Consider the following 11,963-nt stretch of genomic DNA (forward strand, 5'->3'; position numbering starts at 1 on the left):
GCCATTCTTTGCCTCCTTTCTTACCTAGCCTTAATCATTCAATGGGTGTTTCCTCAGTCAAACTGAGACCTGGGAAAGACCTTAGCTTCCAAAGGTCAAGGTCTCCCACTGCATGCAGGGCCATCTCAACTCATCTTGATCTATATCTTGCCAGTGAGTTCAGATAGCACACACACACAAACATACATGTATTGTATATTATATATATAGTATATATTGTATATTGTTTGTATGTATATGTATATGTGTGTGTGTGCGTGCAGAATTTATGTCATCTATGTATTTGAAAATGGCATCCCTTACACTCAACCACTGAGATAACCATCATATATGTCCTTATGAAGTTCTCATTTCGTCCAACTGCTCATGAATCCCTAGGTAACCCTTATTCCTCATCAGTTTCATTGTGATAGATAATCTGCCTATTGTTTTTCCATTTCTTTTCACTGAAGTCAAACTACACTTTCTTGGTCCTTTTTTAAAATCTTGTACAAAACCTCTACCATTCCTGTCTATCATTATTACCCAATGCATTATGTAGTTTCATTTCAATCATGTTTTCATCTCTTCAAATGCCATCTCCTCCAAGAAGTCAGATGGATTGGTGAAAAATGGTGAAATTAGCAAAAACAACAGAAAAAATGCTCATCTTCCCTTCCTAATAATAGTGTAAATGTAGAAAATGTAGGAATTACACCTATTTTGCTTTCAGTCTGGACAGGGTAGTAAAAAAAATAAAGATACCAGCATTACTTAAATGAACAATGATCACCAATCAATGATGTCTATGATTTGCAGAATCACCATCTTAGGGAAATGTCAGGAGATAATTTGGGAAATCCAACAAATGTTCAGGTATAGTTCTAGAACATATCCCTAATTTAAAATGTTTCCCCACTAAAATTGCAATGAAAATAAGGTAGATATTAATGATGAATGAATACAATGAACAGTTTTACATTTGCCTTTTATTACTACAGGAAGCAATGATTTCACTTTAACATGGTTTTAGCAAGCATTGAGAGTTAGTAGAACTTCTTCTTTTACAGTATCACTGCTACAGAAATTATACCTGCAGAAAGAAATGGACCATTAACTATAATTATCTTATTACCTTTATACATATGCATCTATTTAGAGCTATCTCACAGCATTTTATATTGTTCTTAAGCTTTTATATTTTTTCTCTAGTAAAATGAGTGATATCTCCTTTATTAGAGTGTTATCCCCTTTATCATAGGAGTTAGAGATGGAGGAGACAGTAGTGTAGAAGTCATGTTGAGATCAGGGACCATACCTGGGAGAGTGTCTTACACATAGTAGGTATTTAATAAATGCTTGCCTGAGTGGATTGAATCTACCTTAACCCTCTCATTTTACTACTACTACTACTACTACTACTACTACTACTACTACTACTACTACTACTACTATTAGTACTACAACTACAATTACTAAGTAACACTTATATCGAACGTCCTATGTCCCAGGTACTGTGCTAAGCACTTAACAATCACCTCATTTGACCCTCACAACAACCTTGGGAGGTCGGTGACTGTTATTATCTTTATTGTACAGATGAGGAATCTTAGACAAACAGCGGTTAAGAAACTTGCCTAGGGTAACACAGCTAGTAAAATAAGGCTGAATTTGACCTGACGTCTTCCTGACTACAGGCCCAATGCTCTGTCCACTGTGTCACCTAGCTGCCTTGTATGAGCCACATAAGTCCTGGAGGTTTAGTAACTCCTTTAGGTTCACACTTGTAGCAAAGATTTTGCATCCTTCAAAGCATCTAATTGAGAGCCTTGATTATACTAGGTACTCAATAAATGCTTTTTTTTTACAGTGTCTTAAAGTATAAATATAGATGATTGGTTGGCAATCCTCTATCTGAGAGGAAAGTAAAATGGACAGAGGAGAGGGGTTATGGAATCAAAGCCACTGTTGTGAGAAGGGGAGAGGGTACTCGATGTTTCACAAGAGCTGATTTCTAAGTTTTGCTTCAATTGTGTCCAGCTGAGGACCTTCCAAGTAACTCCAAGAAGTATAAGGCCCAGAGGACAGGGAATGGACTTTGTGTATGTATTTTAAAATATTGCCAACTATTTAATATGACATTTCAGAAATGAAATTGGCCACAACACTGACAGGCTTTAAAGATACTGACAGGACCCATAATCAATCAGTAAAAAATCAAGCATGTATTTAGCACCTACTATATGCCCTGACTACACTGTGGTAGGTGCTGGTCAAGGAAATGTAGGGGTATGGAAGGTCTCCAGAATAAAGGAATATCAAGAATAGATTGAAGAGAAAGTAGAAATAAGCCTATTTCTTCATGGAAAATACCTCAGGTAACAAGTACTTTTGGTACATAATCTTGTACTTAATGTTCTAGAGAGGAAAATATTGCTAGCTTGAAAATACTATCATAGAACCCTTATGCACCTTCTGTGCTGAACACTGGGATATATTTGGGAAACTGAATTTGAGCACAATACTGCATATTCCCTGAAGCTCCTGCTCTGAGGACAGTTACAATGCTCAATTCAGTTTAACAATTAAATCATCGTTTATTAAACACCTAGTATGTACTATATGCAAGACACTTTGCTAAATCCTGGAAATTCAAAGGTAAGAAAAAAAATCTTTAAGAAGCTTTTATTCATCCTTGTGTTTTCTTCTACCTTATCCAGTATTTAATGGGCACTCAGTAAATATTTTCTAACTGTTAAATAGATATATGAAGCAGTACAAGAAACCAGCACATAGTAAAATGTTCCTTTCCTATTTGTTTTTTATGTTTAGCTTTTCTCATATTTTAGCAGTACTTGAACTACACTAGACATTACCAAAAACACATGGATTGGGATTATCTTGGCCAAGAAAGTATGGAGGAAGAAATTGGTACATGACCATTAAATGATTATACTTATTAGTAACCAGGCATTTACCACAGATTAATTCAACCATGATTATTTTGCAATAACTACATTAATGAATTACTACCAAACTCTAAGATAACATGGCACAACTGTGCTATATTATTATTCAGTCAAGAGTGTCCTTAATGGTATTTACCACATTGTTCTGTGGAACTAACTGCTCTATCCCTTAACTTTATATTTTCCTAAAGCCAATGAAATGTTTGCTACCTGCATGACATTTTATTAACTTTATTAATCTCTCTGAGCCTCATACAATGAGGGATGTGGATGAGTTGATTTCTAAGGTTGCTCCCCTCTCTAAATTCTGTTATTCTATACTCCTTTGAAGTACATTAGCTAGAGACTTGCTTAAATAATTGGAATTTCACAATGGTAGAATCTCAGGATCAAGTTCTTACCTTTCCATGGATGTTAATTGGTGACCCAATACCAACCAATACACATTTGAAAGTTCATTTTTCCTAAAGTAAATCATCATCTCATGAAATAATTTACATAAAAGCTAAAAGTAATAGGAGAAGACTACTGAAACAAATCTATGTCCCAGTAGATTTTCTGGTGAACACATTACAAATATGCCTCTCCAATACTTCTTGGCTGTCTTAGTTCCCAATAAAACTACTTACGTTTCTCCATCTGAAGTTTGTACAGTGATCGTGGATGCTCCTAGTGTGGGCCGGGTTAGATTGATCAAATTGTTGTCCCAAAGAAATTTAACTTTTTCAAGGGTTCCAACATCAAAATCTGAATCAATCTCATTACTGTGTGTAGCATCTGGTTGTAGACTCCCACTTGGAATACAAGTAGATAAAAAATTCAATTACAGGAATCTCTATATATATCTTTATTTATAAAATCTGTGCATGATACATATTTTGCTAGTTAAATTGTGTTTCCAATGTATTAAAGGCAAAAATACACACATAGTTGTTATTTATGCTCCAAATGCCCCATAGTATATTAACATGTTTTAGTCACAACTTTGTCCTACAATTTATTAAGTGATGACCTCATTAAATCTCTCTCCTCTATCTGTTGTGTTAGCAACATAATTATTTACTGATTATAAATTAAGCACCTGGTGAAAGAACAAAATTTCTCTTGTGAAATAAAATAAAAAAATTAAAATAGCGATGCACCAAAGTTAGAAACCAAATTCTGAAGTCAATTTCAGTGTGTAATACTAAAAAGGAAGTCTTGTGATTAACTTCATAAAATGTATATCTTAGTACTAAGTCACTTTTCATAGCAATGAAAATATAACCAATAATTTGGATAAAAATCATTTATGTGAAATAATAATTACAACATTTAAGCTATATGACAATATTGAACTTACTTGTAAATTTCATATTGCCTGCTGTTTCCATTACTTCCAAACAAAGATACTAGTATTTTTCCAGTAACCTTGGTTCCAGACAATGTGACAGTTACCTTATAGCTCCAAACTACAGAAAAAGGTAGAAATAGAAATATGAAGAAATAAACATATGAAATGTATAAATATAAATATTTCTGCCAAGCAGAAAGACCCAGGTTCTATTCCTCCCCTTGATGTGTCATCTCTCACACTGGATGTACGACCCTGGGCGATTAACTTAACCTTTAAATGTTTTAGGCAATTCTCTAAGACTATAAATGGTAGAGAAGCTGCTGACCCTGAAATGCTCACTCCATACCCAAGAATTCTCTCTATTAATGAAATCACAGTTCTAGGCCTTACCCATAAGAATTGTTATAAAAAAATCTGTAGATACATGCACTTTCATTTGGTGTTATATAATAATAGTATGATAGTTCAGAATTAAGTAGTGCTTGAGGGTATATAATACATTTCCCTAACAACATTCCTTTAAGATATGTAATTTGAGTAATTATAATCTCCTTTCTGCAGATGAGAAAACTGAGACTAAGAAGGTCAAGTGACTTGGCCCCAGATCTTTCATGTATATGAATATATATATATTATATATATATATATATATATATGAATAATCATGGGGAAAGATAGTGAATTTCTTATTTTTAGAATATCATTGACTCTTTTGTTGCCATCTCTGTTATAAAAGAAATTTTCTGAGCATCACAGAATTTACCATGAAGTTTTAATTCATAGGAGGGAGGAATAACAAGTTTTAGAATTGTCGATCACTTGAACCATATCACAGTTGCATTAAGATTGAGGGAAATAGAAGGATGGGGTAAATTTGGCCTCCCAGGAGAAGTCCAGACTTTATTGAGAATTTCTCTCCTTTAAACCCTGTGAAAATACCAGTTAATTTTTTTCTAAATATTCCTACACGGTGGTCAAAATACAAATACAGAATACAGATTCTCCAGAGAATCCCTAAGTTTTGCTGATTGACAGAGCCATCATATCAAAGACAAAAAGAAGGGAAGAGATAAAATCTAAAACAGCTTTTTAATCAATGTTCCCAAAAATTTCATCTCATGTCAAGGATGAAAAAATCTTTATGAGGCAAAATAATCTTATTATTCCAAGACAGAAAATGTAGTCCTGGCATCAAGGCTCTCTTCCAACAAAATGCACAATTTTATATACATGTTACCTATATGATGCTCATAGTAGACAAAATCAAGGAGCATTTTAATATTTTACATAACACTTAAAAGCCCACCAAGTTCCCATCATGTTCATCCTCATGTATCAATTATATGACGGCAATGTTAGCACAATGGTGCAGATTTCTCCATTTTAATCCTACCTGTGATTCGTCCAAGGAGACCATTTGATCTTTTCCCAGCCTCTCCAGCAATATGGGATCCCAGACTGTGGCCAATGACGTGGACATTGGAAAGAGAGTATCCCAACTCGTTGTGATGAGAGAAAACCTCTTCAGAAAGGGCTAGGTTGGTATCAGTGACATGGTCATGACACAATCCTTGGGAGTTTTCATTGAGGCCTGCCTCTCACTTCTCAACAGAGAAATAATGATATTTCTAGCATTTCAATTCGGGGAGAATATTAAAATATTCATGATCTATGGCTTTGATTCTGTACTTCTTGTCTTAAGCAGCATGTTTTTGAGGTGATTTTGTCATGTTTTTGAGAAGTGGAAGATTCGATACTAAACTCACCATTTAGAATTGTTAGAAGCTTCTCAAACCAAAGATTTAAAACAGGAAGTGGTAATAAGAAATTACGTAGCCACCTATACTTTGAGTCTAAGATATTTCTCATGTCTTTTAGTGACAAAGATTACAGATCATAGGATCAAAGATTCTGTGGTGAAAGGGCCCTTGCAAATAATCCAGCCCAACCATTTCCATATTAAGAAATGGAGACCCAGAAAATTAGCTAGCACCAGCTTATACAAGGAAGTTAAGTAGTAGAGTTGGCATTTGAAACATCCTCCTCAGACCCTAAATCAAGCATTCTTTCTAGTGTGCCCCACTGCTTCCCAACATTTCCTAAAAGCTGATATTGACACATGCATGAGTAATTTGCCCCTTGATAACTATCTAGGCACCATAGTTTAAAAAACTAGCAAAATTCAGTCAACCAACTAGTGAAAATCAGTTGTAGGTGGTTGGGGGAGGGTTATGCCAAATCAAACTAGTTGCTACTGGAAACTGACTATAGTTTGTTACAAGGTAAAATCTCTTAGCTCTCTTTTTACAACTTTTATGATCTGAAGGAAACAATCATTTCTAGGTTTAAAACATAGAAATTGGAAGTAAAGATCAAAGGGATGCAGGAGGTGTACACCTTTAGCTTTTAGTGAGAAGTCAGTGAGCAGAAATCAAGGCTGATGGAATATTGTTCTCCTTTGCCAAGTTAAATGTTTCATTTGGGAATCCAAGGCTCATGAGAAAGCCCTGACAAAACACGAAGGGAGTATCTTCAGTGGCAACATAAGAGTATAATCAGGGGCAAAATGGCAAGGAAGAAAGAATGTTGGTCAGGGAGTCAAAAGATCTTGCTTGCTTCTTGCCTTACAAACTGACCGTAGGATCACAAGTAGGAAGCATCAGATGCAGAATTTGAACCCAGTTCCTTTGATTCTAAATCCATTGCTTTTTCCACTGTACTTCACTAATTTTTGGCTGTATGCACATACACAGAATGAAGATAATAAAACTTGTACTATTTTCCTCATAGTGTTTTTGTGAGGAAGGGCTCTATAAGATTAGGATAAGAGAATAAGAGGGTGGAATGTACTATTGCTGTTATCCTACCGCGCACATGTTTGTCAGCCAGTCTTCTTCCCCTTCGTCTAGGAAGCCGTGAACAATAAAGTGAGTTATTCTATTCGTGTTGAAATTAGAGTTCTTGACAGCTGCCACATTATCTGGAAGAATTTCCTGTGTTAAGAAGGAAAAAAATCCATATCAACCTCTCTATTTTCTGAAATGTGATTCTTCGGACATGAGGGGAAAAGTTTCTGAAGAAAGGGGTCTTTTTCATAGCTACACTGACACTACTGCAAATCACAGCCTAATTGGTGAATAACACAGGACTGTGCCATTGCTTAGGAAACATAATGTGAAACATATGCTCTAATAATGATAGTGGGGGCACTTTCAATGTGCAAAAATATGACCTGGAAGGAGGGGTAGATCCTTAACTATTCTATTTAAGGCAATTATTGATATTTTAAATACAGAATATAGATCGTCAATTTGTTTGCACAGTTCTTTACATATGGTCTTCCCCATTAGACTCTGAATTCTTCGAGAGCACAGACTGTTATTTTTCCTTCTCTTTATATCCTTGGCACTTAGCACAGAGCTTGGCACATAGAAGGTGCCTAATAGATGCTTGTTGGTATGACTTGACATAAGAGAAATAGTGACTCCCTGGAAAATTCATGGCAAAGTTTGATCTTATTTTTTAAAAAGTCCCCCCAAACTCCAACTGCCTTCTCTGGGCTATGTTCAGTGAGGAGCTAGGAAGTCTAGCCAGCCTATCCTTTCCTCTGCATAATATGCACAGGTCAGAAATCTTAAAATAGTAGCAGGATTTACCTGGTAGTTGTTTGGGTTTTCATTGGTATACAGAAGGAAACGGGTGTCGATGTCTTCTGGAGACGAGGGGAGCACTTTGAAAGGTCTTTGTGCAGTGCCACCCCATGGCTCATCATCTGTAAAGCATCCCACTCTTGAATAGCAGACTTCACTTCCTGTAATCACCCAAAAAGGAGCATCTCAGTAATAAATTAAACTAGAGGCAGTTTTGATGAGTTCTCTGTTACACACAAGGAGGACTTGTTAAAATAATGTTTTAGATTTTACTTCCCTCTCCTTCAAATCACTAAATGGTTAAAGTATCTCATTCCTCTTATTGCCCTGGTAAGACCTCCACACAAACCAATTTGTTTTGTTTTGTTTTGTTTTAAATCCCACCATTTCTGTGCTGGGTTAACGGGCAATAGAAACCGGGGAAACCATACCTTAGCCAATCATTTACAAACATGTTACTTTTTATTTTATTTTATTTACTTTTTTTGGGAGAGGGGAAGGGAAGTCAATTGGAGTTAAGTGACTTGGCCAAGGTCACGCTGCTAGTAAGTGTGTCAAGTGTCTGAGGCCTGATTTGAACTCAGGTCATCCTGACTCCAGGGCCGATGCTCTACTCCCTGCGCCACTTAGCTGCCCCAACAAACATGTTAAGCACTTACTATGTGCCAAGTACTGCTAAGACACCTTAGTGCTGGAGGTGGTGGCTCACACCACAGACCCTGCTACCAGGGAGGCTAAACTTGGGCTCAGAAGTTGGAAGCTGCAATGGGCTCAGACTACCTGAGATATGTTAAGTCCTTGGGAGCATGGGGCTGGCAGGTTGCCTAGGAAGTGAAATGACACAGGTCAGAAACAGAATAGATTAAAGTTTCCATGTTGACCAGTGATGATTAGATGAGAGCAGTGAGTAGCCCCTGTCCTTCCAACCACCAAAAAGAAAAAAAAAAGGATTATTGATAGAATGGTGCAGTAGGACAAACTTTGTTTTTGTAATTTAAAGAAGTAGATTTGAATTCCAGTCCTGACAACTTGTTTTAAAAACATAAAGCAGGGGTAGCTAGGTGGTGCACTGAATAAAGTATTGACCCTGGAGTTGGGAAGACCTGAGTTCAAATGTGGTCCCAGACACTTGATACTTATTAGCTATGTGTCCTTGGACAAGTCACTTAGTCATGATTGCTTTGCCTCATCCTCCAAAAATATAAATAAAAATAAAAAACTTAAAGTAGAATACAAATGTGATTTTTATTTGTTTTTCTAGCTGTGTGACTCTAGACAAGTCACAGCAACTCTGAACCTCAGCTTTCTTGTTGCAAAGTAGGGATGATAATAATGCCTAATAGAGTTGTTTGGGGGATCCAGTGAGAGAATGTGTATTTCCAGCAGCCTACAGCACCTGTCAGATCAGTCCCTTAAATACAACATGATTCCAACTGAACTTCTTCCCCCATAAAATCTGCCCCTCTTTTAACTTGTCAATTTCTGTTAATGGCAGCACCACCTTCCCAGTCTCTGAATCTGGAAAACCCAAAGTCATTTTCGATTTTTTTCCCTCCTTCATCTTCTACATCAAATCAGTTGCCAAGTCCTATTTATGCCAATTCCCATGCCATGTGGGCATGTCCCACATCCTGCCTTTCATCTCTGCTACCACTACAGCTTTCCTATTTTAAATGTTTCATCACTTCTTAGTTGGACAATAGCAATCCCTTTTAATGGGTCTTCCTGCCTCCAGTCTCTCCATTCTCTTGCTTATTATCTTGATAATGTAACCTTTAAAATGATTCTTATAAAAAACCATCAGTGACCCCCTCCACTGTCAAATGGATAGAAGTCCTTTTCTTTACTTTTAAAGCTCTCAGCAATATGATTCCATTCTTCCTTTATAGACTTATCTAATTCTACTAAATATCAATTCTCTTCAAATACTCTTAGTCAGACTAGACTATTAATCATCCCTCAGTGTCATCCTGTGTGCTTCATGTACAGTCAGGAGTATGAGTAGAAGACTGGGCTTGGAGTCAGAAAGACTCAGACTTAGTCTGAGCTGTGTGACTTTGCAAAGTAATTTAAGTTCCCTGAGCCTTATTTAAGAAACTTTAAAATGAAGGGATTAGAGTAGATGGTCTATGAAGTTCCTTCCAGCTCTAAATCTAATCATCCTTTTCTCATACTTCCCCTTTTTGCCCCTCTTCTTTCCTTCACTGCCCAACTCTAGTACTGCATCCTAAAAAAAGTCTTCCCTAGTTCTGCCAACTGGAAGTGATTTTCCTGTCCTCAAATTTCTCATATCACTTTGCTTGAATGTCTTCTTTGCATTTAGCATATTCTACCTTGCATTACAGCTCTTGGTGTACTTCTCATCTTCCTCATTCCATTTTATGTCCTTAGGGGAATGAACTATGTTTTCTCCCTATTCTGTACATACAGTGTTTGGTATATAGTTGTTATTCAATACATCTCTTTTAAATTGTGCTTAACAGCAAAATAGTCTCCACATGTGAACCTACATGTTCTTCCAGTCTTACGTGACTGGCAGAGATGCTCTCAACTCTAATCACGATTGAACTTGAGAGCTTAAATTTTATCTAAGATGCAGAAGACTTTCATCCTTTGGTCCTAAACAAACAATTGCCCCAACAGTCACTCAGGATGGAGGAGATGCAGGCTCAGCCCATGAGCAAAAGAAATTCTGAGGTTAGCATAATTCTGGGCTTGAACATCACAATGTCAGTGAGCTCCTCCAAAGAAAATATATTCAGTGTTGGCAATGGTACCAGAATTTAAAGTTAGAACACTATACCATGGGATATTTATTTTGGGCCATCCTGTAATTCCACGGGTGTAGGGATATTATTGTGAGGAATTCCTTCAACAATGCAGATCAACCACTGCTCTGCAACTTAGTCTTAGATAGTTACCTAGAGCACAGGTAGATTAAGTTACTTTCCCAGGATCCATGGAGCCAGTATATACCTGGGGTGAGACATGAACCAGGCTCTCCCAAAGCAGAGGCTGGCTCTCTATTACATCAGACTGTCTCTATAGAGGAAATAATTCTGCACCATTTCACAGACTGAGACACACAAGGGACTTACATGTCCAACACTGACATAAATATGGTTTCTTACCTGCCACTGTGCCCAGTAGCAGAGACAGTGTCCAAATGAGCAGCATCTAAATAAAGTCAAATACATAGTTGAGTCTTGGTAGAGAAACATAACAAAGACTACAATGATTCATGTTCACTTGATTTTTTCAATTGTTCTGTTTTGTTTTGAATAATATGCATAATAAAACAACTCTGGAAAAGATTTCCCCCACTCACCATGGAAGTTCTGGCAAGTCCCATGCTCTGCTCCGAATAGCCTGTAAATGTCCTTTTATAACAAAATCTTATCTTCTGCTGGCATTGCCATGGGAAAGGGGCACAAAAAAGAGGGAAGCTGCCAAGTGTATATTTCTAATTTTAATCACAGATAAAACGAGATAGTGGGTAAATTTTCCATAGTAATTATACTCAGGGAAAGAAGGTTAGTAGGTGCAAAAGACTCTTTGTTAATCTTATTAGTAGTTGCTCGTATTCAACAAACATTCAAAACATCCCACAAACATAGAGTACATGGAGGGGAGTAATACAAAATCAGGCTGGAGATCTAGGTAGGAAGCAGATGGTGGGGAGCTTTGAATCCTGCAGATAAAATTACTGAGGAGTCAGTGTTTTCTCCTCAGTAAAGGATGACTGTATGGGGAAGCTCCTGAGTTTCATTTTGTAAATAATGATTTTGAGGTTATTATGGAACATTCAGGAGGAAATGTCTAGCAAATAATTAATATGTGGGGGTAGATTTCAGAAAAGGTAATTAGGGATTGATTTATAGCTTTGGGAGTCATCTGCATAGAGATGATTCTTACATCTATGAGAGCAGATGAAATATATAAGAAAGCAGAAAGAGAATAAAGAGACCAAGACAGAGAGCTTTGTAATACCCTAACTCTAAAGGTACAAGAGATGGATGGTGATCCATC

General features: G+C 36.8%; 1 protein-coding gene across 1 annotated transcript; it reads right to left on the reverse strand.

The window, feature by feature from the left end:
• Positions 1-1,008: 1,008 nt before the first annotated feature.
• LOC118829585 (pancreatic triacylglycerol lipase-like) lies at positions 1,009-11,111 on the reverse strand. The gene is made up of 6 exons (XM_036736547.1): positions 11,066-11,111; positions 7,941-8,095; positions 7,152-7,277; positions 4,291-4,406; positions 3,578-3,742; positions 1,009-1,072 (listed from the first exon to the last, which is right to left on the reverse strand). The coding sequence occupies exons 1-6, from the start codon at positions 11,109-11,111 to the stop codon at positions 1,009-1,011; spliced, it is 672 nt and encodes a 223-aa protein (XP_036592442.1).
• Between the last annotated feature and the right edge of the window lie 852 nt (positions 11,112-11,963).

This window comes from Trichosurus vulpecula, chromosome 8 (assembly GCF_011100635.1).
Source record: "Trichosurus vulpecula isolate mTriVul1 chromosome 8, mTriVul1.pri, whole genome shotgun sequence".
Classification (NCBI taxonomy): domain Eukaryota; kingdom Metazoa; phylum Chordata; class Mammalia; order Diprotodontia; family Phalangeridae; genus Trichosurus; species Trichosurus vulpecula.